At 42.7% G+C, this 10,301-nt stretch overlaps 1 protein-coding gene across 1 annotated transcript in view; it reads right to left on the reverse strand.

The window, feature by feature from the left end:
- The window catches only part of LOC130282158 (ovostatin-like), a 41,424-nt gene extending 31,470 nt beyond the window's left edge, over positions 1–9,954 (reverse strand). Inside the window, exons 1-6 of the mRNA XM_056530122.1 lie at positions 9,829–9,954; positions 4,470–4,653; positions 3,815–3,971; positions 2,326–2,378; positions 1,700–1,720; positions 1,134–1,302 (exon numbers count right to left, since the gene is read on the reverse strand). Of these exons, the coding sequence (XP_056386097.1) occupies positions 1,134–1,302; positions 1,700–1,720; positions 2,326–2,378; positions 3,815–3,971; positions 4,470–4,653; positions 9,829–9,932 (688 nt within the window). The 5' untranslated portion in view covers positions 9,933–9,954. The remainder of the gene's footprint in view (positions 1–1,133; positions 1,303–1,699; positions 1,721–2,325; positions 2,379–3,814; positions 3,972–4,469; positions 4,654–9,828) is intronic.
- Between the last annotated feature and the right edge of the window lie 347 nt (positions 9,955–10,301).

Below are 10,301 nucleotides of genomic sequence, written 5' to 3' on the forward strand. Positions count from 1 at the left end.
ATTGCCCTTAAATGTTGGCAGCCAAAATGCCACGTCAATTTATAAATGCATGGACCCCATTGACTAAATTGACCAAAATGCATTCATCTAATGACTTTGGTTTTACTCTGACTCAAAAGCTTTGTCTGATTTATCAAAACCTGTGCAGAGGAAAAATTGACCAGTTGCCCACAGCAACCAGTCAGATCGCTTCTTTCATTTTTGAAAAGACCTCTGAAAAATTGAAGAAGCGATCTGATTGGTTGGTATGGGCAACTTTTCCTCTGTGCAGGTTTCGATGAATCCCCCAGAGTCCTTAGTTGACTACTTATGGTTTTCTGATTAGCTGGTGCCAGAAAGTTAAACAGATTTGTAAATTACTTAATAAGCTTAATGCTTCCTGTACTTAGCTGCTGAATGCACCACAGGAAGCAGTCTAGTTCTTTCCAGGCTGCTCAGTGCTCTCTGCCGCCACCTGTGTCAGGAACTGTCCAAAGCAGGAGAAAAATCACCATAGCAAATCTCTCCTGCTCTGGACAGTTCCTGATACGAACAGAGGTGGCAGCGGAGATCAGATGGGAGAGATCTACACAACAGCTGATAATCCTTCCAGTTCTATCAATTTACAAGTCTGTAATTTACAAGTCTGTATAACTTTCTGGCACCAATCAACTGGAAAAAAACCAAATAATTCCCAACTGGAGCTCCCTTTTAAAGTCAATAGGGTCCAGCCATGTATATGTCAGCATCCAGTTTTAATTGCTTGACATAGGCACCACGGAGGGATAAAATGATTTGAATGAGCACTTATCCAAGCCTCCTAAAATACTGAATCAGAAAACAAATTAAGATGAAGCTTTAAAAAATTTTGCCATGGAAGAAGCCAGTTGAAGTGAAGAGTGTGGCCTATTCACACCTCAGAATTAAAGCCTGTAGACTATGGGATTCCGGCCTCCCATTCCACCTTGAATGGGAGTGCGGAATCCCATAGAAGTCTATGGGCTTTAATATGAGGCGTAATTCCACTGTGAATCGACCCCATGCCATTGGCCTAAGACGGCTTTTAGCTGAACACCTGTGAGATATATCTATCCACGTTAAGATGACTGTACAGTTAACACCCCCATTTAGGAAGAACAAAATGTATACATTACCATATTGTTCCACTGTAAAATACTGGCTGATAGGATATTGGAATTCTCCTTCTGCTGATAGCACATAGCTGCCAGGAGGAGCATCGCTAATCAGCTGGAAGTCCACAGAAACCACACCATGGTTTGACTCCGGATTAAGCCACTGAGCAATCTTTGTTCTTGACGGATCCTGTATTAGATACAGACTCAATGATCAGGGGCAGTAGGCGACTCAAGAGCACATTCTACAGGGTTGAGCTGGTACCAACACACCACTTTGCCTTAGCCAGGGTGTATAGATGGTCCTGGTATCCCAAGGAATCTTGTTCTGACTGACAGGTTGGGCAGTCAAGCACTGCCTGAGGGCCAGAAGGCCCACCCACAACAGGACTTTCTGCTTCACAAGATCAGGGAGCATGCAAGCTGCATAGAACAACAATATATATCTCCTACAGCATGCATGCTCCCTGATCTTCCACTAAGTGCAGGAGTACAGCAAGGGAGGGGGGGGGGGATCCATTTCTTGAGTGTAGGAACTACAGTGCAGTACCCATAAAGACCCAAATACCTAATCCAGTATTACTTACCTGCAGGTACATTGATGTGAGCTAGAAAGGAAACAAATATATATATTAGTAAGAAGGAAAATAAAGAGTGCTGCTCCTACTCTACCGCTATAGATTATGGCCCACATTTACTATTCCTATTCAGACAAGTGCCTGCTTTTGCAACACAACTTTGGTGCCAACATTTTAGCTTAGTGTTTTAATGCTGGGCCTCTTCATTAATTTTTCACTATGCAGCTGTGCAAGTACAAATATACATGAAGTTATGCAGAGCGACCCCAGAGCTGTGTCCCCATCATTCCCAGTGAGGTGAGTCCCAAATGTTAGGCCCTTAAAAAAAAATTATAGGGTAATGACATTTAGATCTGTCACTGGTCTCTTAAGTAAAACTGTCTTAAGGATCTGCGTTATGTACAGAGGAGCCAACAGCACAGGAAGTAACAAAATGGCCGCATGTCGTACAACATCACTTCCTGTCCAGAAGTTATCGGTGGAAGCTTCACCTCACATGACGTGCTGCTTAGCTCACCCCTAGCATACGCTCTGCACGGAGCCTGTATGGCAGCGCATGTAGGCTATACAGCTATATAGGCTCCATACCCAGTAGACTGCCATGTTGCAGGAGTTTATAGTAGACTGTCACTTACCTTCTTAGTCACTGGCTTGAGCTGAGAGTTTAGACAGATCAAACGGGAAGATACTGCAAGAGAGGCAAGTCATTACTCTTCAGAAGGAAATAATCCACAATACAGGGTCCACGTGGCAAATATTACACAGATCTTATACTAGCATGCTACATTTTTAGGAAAACTAAAGTAAATAGTTGTCTCCCTTGGAGAAGTCACCGATATTAGATCAGTGGATTGCATGGCTGTCTCAGACCTGCCAATAGTTTCCAATTTTGGTGGCACAGTCCTCCAGTCGGACGCACCCCAAGTGTGGTAATTTTGGGGTTGCTCCTGAAGCAGTAGTTACACAAGATGTCCTACTGCTGGGATTCAGAGCAGTCAGCTGTAATATGTGGGAAGTTTCCGCATCACATTCACATCACGCATTCAGTTTTCCTACAGTGCCCCACTAGAAAAATAAAGCATTACATCATGCCAAGTATTTTTGTCCCAACTCACAGATCATGAGATTACAACTGCCCATGATTAAGAACAAGGAACCAAGTCCCCATTCAGATTAGAGTAGTGGATCACACATGAGTCACTGATCCTTTCATTCAGCCATTTCCATGGTTTCTATAGAGAAACTGGAGCAGCAGGTCACCCTTCTTAAAGGGGTACTCTTGGGAAAAATTTTTAAAAAAATGTATTTATTTTTTATGAAATTGGTGCCAGAAAGTCAGATTTGTAAATTACTTTTCAAAAAAAATACGTATATAAATATTTAATTCTTCCAGTACTACTTAGCTGCTGAATACTCGAGGAAATTCTTTTTTTTGGAACACAGCTCTCTGCCGACACATCTGTCCATTTTAAGAACTGTCCAACTGAGTAGGAGAAGATCCCCATAGAAAACATATGCTGCTCTGGACAGTTCCTAAAATGGACAGATGTCAGCAGAGAGCTCTGTGTTCCAAAAAGAACATAATTTCCTCTAGTATTCAGTAGCTAATAAGTACTGGAATGATTAAGATATTTGAAGAGATGTAAATTTACAAATCTGTTTAACTTTCTGGCACCAGTTGATAAAAAAAAAAATTATATAAAAAAAATTCCACCGGCATACCCCTTTAAGATCCTATCCTACCCTTCTTATGCCCAGTTCTGACAGAAGATAAAACTCCAACAACACTCATCACCTGAGTGAAGCACATGACTATCATAGTTACACCTATTCAGAGCACCACTAGACAGAGTGGGGACAATAGACCACCATTATTGGTATGGGTTACTGCTGTGGAAAGTGCAGGAACTCTGTTCCCATGAGTTCCTGCAGGACTTCAGCCCCTACTGTTTTAGTTAATAAATCGGGGTCCTTTTAGAAACCCTATCTTCCCCATCAGGGAAGTCAAAGTTTATAAACAGGTGTCCCTTCAACATAAACATGGGGTCTACTAATAATGTAGAAGATTAAGCCATATCGGAGGCAAATTGAAGCTTTATTTTACAATTCCACTATGCTGCTCACCTTTCTGACCAGGCTTGTATATGGGTTTATCCATCTGAAACATACAGTTATCTGAGGCGGTGTTGATCACCACCGCTTTGCGCTCCCTTAGGTCTGTATTCGGTCCAGTTGCTGTAAAGATGATCGCCACAGGCACGGCTTTACTGACCGATGGAACCTGAGACAAGGAGGATAAACCAAGGGGTTGTATCATTGGTTTAATTTCACCAGTCACTGTACATATAATTACAGTTGAGCTATGGAGACTTGGCAGCCATATTGCTAACCCAGATTCATTAGGCTTAGATGCTATTGTCCATCATCAGTCATGCATGTGAATCAAGTCTAAATGATGATGTTTATTTAGCAGATTAATATTGCAGACATGTTTAATCCAGAGTCACATACTGGATCTTGTGATCAGAGTATAATAGAGACTTGCAAGAAGGACGTCATCGATATACCTGTTAATCTCTGGGATTTAGAAATGAAAATTCTGTGTGTCATGGAAGCGTCAACAAATATTTTGCTAGTAGTGTTAAGAATGTATAAGCACTTTAATATGACTTTTTATTAATTTTAACACTTGTTCATGGTTGTCTGGTATTAAGGTTGCCCCAACCAGGACACTGTTTCATGAACGAACAGAAAGACGGTGATGTAGTCAGACCATTACCTTAATATCACTGCACTGGAAATACTTAGGGGGCTCAACATCTTGTGCAATGATGCTGATGTTCTTCCCATTGTGTTCTAAGGAGACGGAGACATCTAAGGCTTCAGTGCTTCCCACTATGTTTATACAGACTTTTGCCATGTCTTCACTAACCAGCATAGCAGGGGAGCTGAGGACATATTGCCTAAAAAAAAAAAAAAAAAAAAAAAAAAAAAAAATCATAGGTTTATATATGTTTTTGACTCCTCTCCCCAAATTATACAGCTGTAAACAAGCAATTGAAACATCCCAGCAATGTAGTGGCAGTAACCTGTAAACATGTTCCTACTAAGCCACACTCCATTGTCGCCCCAGGCCTTCCTTTCCTTTATGACCCATGTGTGTGGACAAGTCTAGATTTTTCCTTTTCAGGGCAGAGTAACAGAGATTGTATCTATCAGGATTAGAATGTAGACCACCTCTGTGATAGATTAGATACACAATATATGTACTAAGGACTGCTGGAGGTTATAAGGGGATACAATAACCCTCATACTACAGATGCCTATGAATGAAGTTTAACAATTCCCAATTGATGTGTATTGTGCAATATCTGGAAGAAATCCATTTAATATGGGAGAGAATATGGGTGTGAAAATCTACAAGTAAAACACTAAGTTCTGTATTTATACCGGCTATTTTTTGCAAGAGCCTGCAGTGGATCTTAAAGCCAAGGCCAGCACGGTGTGAACTTCTCCTAGCCACTGCTATTGCTAGACATACATGTAGGCCACATGTGCTATATCTGGGTAAAACCCCTGTCTACAGCCAAGTCACTGTTCCTGTTCTGGTCTATGCTTTGAGGATAAAAATAAACTTTGAAGTTCTTGATGAAGTTGAAGTTCTTCATCTTGACAGAGAGAAGAATACTGAACAAGGGTCCCTCTGCAATGCACTAATCTTTGTTGACCTCTGGTCAGAGTTAGTGTTGCTTGTTGGTCATCAGAAGTTTTCCTGCAACGTCTTCATGTTGCAGAACTAAAGTCTTCATAAAAGAAAAGTCTGCATATCGCACCACAGTAAGCCAAGCTGTTAAGATTCTTATCATCAATTTTAGTAAGTTACACTAAAAACCTATTCAAATGAACGTTCTCACCTGCATTAGTCATTAAACGTACTAGAACGCACATCAGAGATCAAAATATTCATTCATCTGGCTCAAATTGCCGTAACATCCATGAAATGCCAAAGCAGCCATGTTACATTGGAATTTCACAAGAAGTTCAGAATATTTTTATTCTATTTTTTTATTTTTTATTTTTATTTTTTTACAAAATCTTAGGGTCCAGAGGCCTCATACTTTACACTACAGGAACAACTTATTTGACAATAGGTCAGTGGAGTTCACAAGGGAACACCAGGTTAGCTACACCACCCTGCCATGTGACGTAACGGTTGAAGTACTACAACTCCTATCCACACAATAGCTGTAAGCATGCAGACTTGTGGGATCCATATCAGACCTATACAGTGGTTCCTACATCTGTCATGCAGCTTTGTTTTGCTATAGGACTGCCCTAAATTGTCCTGTTTCGTAAGGTTCTAATTAGATGAGCGAACTTACAGTAAATTCGATTCGTCACAAACTTCTCGGCTCGGCAGTTGATGTCTTTTCCTGCATAAATTAGTTCAGCCTTCAGGTGCTCCGGTGGGCTGGAAAAGGTGGATACATTCCTAGGAAAGAGTCTCCTAGGACTGTATCCACCTTTTCCAGCCCACCGGAGCACCTGAAAGCTGAACTCATTTACGCAGGAAAAATAATCAACTGCCGAGCCGAGAAGTTTGTGACGAATTGAATTTGCTGTAAGTTCGCTCATCTCTAGTTCTAATGAAACCCAAGTTGAAGTTCACATTAAGTCCAGTACAATCCGGTAAGGAATGGGCAATTCATTGTTTTGCTGTCAATTCATGAAGCACGGCCAAACAAAGATTTATTTTAATTTAGTTGCTTGCCAAGACGTCCATTAAAAGCCTGAGCTTGAATGGATGTCCCATTATAGCTGTGACCACATATCCTTCCCCCTCCCCTCCCCTCTTGAAGCAGTACCCCACCAGCCCTGTAAGTCTACTGGGTGAGGAGCTATACTTACCTACTCCCGCTGCTCCGGCAACCTGCTTTGGCATAGTTGATGGTCCGTGTCATTGCTCTGCTCCCTAAGCAAACAGAGCAGAGCAAAGACAGTCTGTCAATCACACCAAGGGGGCGTCACTATGGCCGGAGCAGCTGGAGTAGGTAGTTATAGCTCCACGCCCAGGGGGGACTACTTATGGGGCCATCGGGAGACCATTTTAAACTTCATATCCTCACTAGAGCTTAGCAAACTTAAAGTAAATTCAATTTGTCACGAACTTCTCGGCTCGGCAGTTGATGACTTTTCCTGCATAAATTAGTTCAGCTTTCAGGTGCTCCGGTGGGCTGGAAAAGGTGGATACAGTCCTAGGAAAGTCTCCTAGGACTGTATCTACCTTTTCCAGCCCACCGGAAAGCTGAACTAATTTATGCAGGAAAAGTCATCAACTGCCAAGCCGAGAAGTTCGTGACGAATCAAATTTACTCATCTCTAATCCTCACCATCCCTGTGGGCAGGAACATATGCCAGGGATGGAGAGGATGAAGATTTTACCATACAGTATCTAAAAAGTTGCCAAGCGTTTTATATGGTAAAATCTAATGCTTGGTTCCCTTTAAATGGTTAAATGATAAGTTATTCTGAATCCTCCCACATATCTGTGGACTGCAGACTGGACAGCACGATGGGTTCCCCTTAGGGTCTATTCACACGTACAGTATTCTGCGCAGATTTGATGCGCAGGATTTCAAGCTTTGTTCAGTCTTCCAGTTTTCATTGAAATCTGCAGCAGAAAATCTGCGCAGAATATTCTACGCGAGAATAAACCATTAAAAAAGGAATAAGCTATATGTTTCTGTATTCTGGTTCCTGGTTATATATAGGGTTTGCAGCATCAGTCTCACCCAATTGCCACATAAGATGACTGGTTTTCTAAATGGCACTTGGTAGGTGGTGGCCTGAGAACATCTAGACCAGTGGTCTTCAACCTGCGGACCTGCAGATGTTGCAAAACTACAACTCCCAGCATGCCCGGACAGCCAACGGATGTCCGGGCATGCTGGGAGTTGTAGTATTGCAACATCTGGCGGTCCGCAGGTTGAAGACCACTGGTCTAGACTTTAAAATGGCATCAAGGTAATAGGTCTATATTAGAGATGAGCGAACTTACAGTAAATTCGATTTGTCACAAACTTCTCGGCTCGGCAGTTGATGACTTTTCCTGCATAAATTAGTTCAGCTTTCTGGTGCTCCCGTGGGCTGGAAAAGGTGGATACATTCCTAGGAGACCAATTCCTAGGACTGTATCCACCTTTTCCAGCCCACCGAGCACCTGAAAGCCGAACTCATTTATGCAGGATAAAGTCATCAACTGCCGAGCTGAGAAGTTTGTGACGAATTGAATTTACTGTAAGTTCGGTCATCTCTAGTCTATATGCCTTACCCCATAATTGTAACTAGACAGCTAAACAGATTATAAAACACAACTTCATTAAAAAAAATTATACATTAGCGCTGAAAGTAATAATTATACCAATAAAGCCATAATCTCTCCTCCTGTTAACTAGGCCATAACCCCCCAGCCTGGTGTTCTGCCGAGCGTGCTCAGGACTAGGCCAGACCTGGTATTTATGCCCCCACCACTAGTGATTTGGCCTCTGATGGTCTCCTATGCACAGACTGGGAATTATAAGCTGAGGTGGGAATTTTTTTTTAACCCTGTTATTCTTAGGAGGACAGACCTGCAAAACAGGAACACTGGGTGGAGGAGCTCAACTCTGGGCTGGGACCAAAAACAGTAATTCTGCTAAGACGACTAATAGTCTTGGCATTATATACACACACACGCGTGTTTCCCAACCAGGGTGCCTCCAGATGTTGCAAAACTACAACTCCCAGCATGCCCGGACAGCCTAAGGCTGTCCGGGCATGCCGGGAGTTGTAGTTTCGCAACACCTGGAGGCACCCTGGTTGGGAAACACCGACGGGGCCCCGAGACCAGGCTGGAACATAATGGCGTTCTATATTTCTAGGAGAGCAGTGGAATACAAATGCTCCATAGCTCATGCCCCAAATATTGCCATAGCATTTTCTTTGATTCTAGGACAGCGTTTCCCCAACCAGGGTACCTCCAGCTGTTGCAAAAGTACAACTCTAGCATGCTGAGACTGAGAGTTGTAGTTTTGCAACAGCTGGAGGCACCCCGATTGGGAAACCTAGAATAGAATCAGGGTGGGGTTCACACCACAATTTTTGCTATAAGGTTCCTGTATCAGGTTTTTGATAACGGATTCCTCAAAACCTGACTAAACTATCAAAACGCGTGTACAAATTTTTATCTGTGAAAAACTGTATACGGGTTGAAAAATTATGTCCGGTTCCATCCATTTTTTTTAACGTATACGTTTTGAACTTTTCACTCCATTATGAATAAAGTTTCACTTGTTTGATTGAAATTCCAAGAAAAAAAAAAAAAAAAAAAAAGGTGGAAAGTCAAAAACCGTAAGGTGAAAACCGAATGGAACCATACGCACACACAGTTGTGTACAGTTCCCATTGACTCCCATGTTAAGATATAAAAATAGGTATACAGTTGAATACAGTTTTTCACCCGGACCAAAAACCGTGGTAGGCCACGGTTTTCTGTCCAGATTTATCCAAACTTGTGAAGAGGAAGAGTGGTGCAGTTGCCTATGGCAACCAATCAGATCGCTTCTTTCATTTTTCACAGGTCTTTTTAAAAATGAAAGAAGCAATCTGATTGGTTGCTATGGGCAACTGGTCAACTTTTCTTCAGGACAGGTTTTGATGAATCTCCCCCATGATCTCCAGCGTGGAGAGACACAGGCCACAGTTGCCAAGACAACCGGACCTTACTTAGCAAAGTACCGTGCACAGTCATCAGAAAAAGGGCTTGTGAACGGAACTTCACCGAGCGTTGTACGGTTGCCTCAGCAATTGTGCTGCCCGGCGTGGTCTGCAACTCCCCACCCTGGAACACATTTAAAGACACTGCGATCAATTTCTGCGAATAAACTTTTTCTTCCCCACATGAGATTTTAGGCTACGGTCACACAGCGGACTTTTGACAGAATGTCTGTCCAGAAGGTAGAGGGCGCACATTCTCCAGTAAGTGGGCACCGGTAGAACGTTACGGTGCTAGGACCACTCACAAATGTGGCGTCACCATAGACAGCAAAGAATTTCTGAGAGGACATTCCAATATCGGCCTCCGCAGGAATTGGAATTACCTGTGTGCACGTGCAAGATGCAGCAGAATCCCATTGAAAACAACAGAACTATGGGCAGCTGCTTCACTAATCCTTTGGTCTGATAAATCCCCCGTGTACTGCATCTAGGGAGCACTTGCATGTTCCTCACATGAGCAGCGCAAACCAGTTTTCCTCAACCAGTGTGCCTTCAGCTGTTGCAAAAATACAAATCCCAGCATGCCCAGAGAGCTGAAGGCTGATCGGGCATGCTAGGAGTTGTAGTTTTGAAACAGCTGGCTGGGAAACACTGGTGCAGAGAATGACCATAGCCTAGGGGTGGGGTATTCAATGGTAATTTCAATTGGGCAAGAGTTACTCCACACAGAACTTTGATCTACATCACTTGTACACAAACCCCCTCCAAATTCCACAGAGTAGTAAAGTTCACCTATCTGAGCCCTTCATGTCCTCTAAAGCAGTGTTTCCCAACCAGAGTGCCTCCAGCTGTTGAA

This window comes from Hyla sarda, chromosome 7, assembly GCF_029499605.1.
Source record: "Hyla sarda isolate aHylSar1 chromosome 7, aHylSar1.hap1, whole genome shotgun sequence".
In the NCBI taxonomy this organism is placed as follows: Eukaryota; Metazoa; Chordata; class Amphibia; order Anura; family Hylidae; genus Hyla; species Hyla sarda.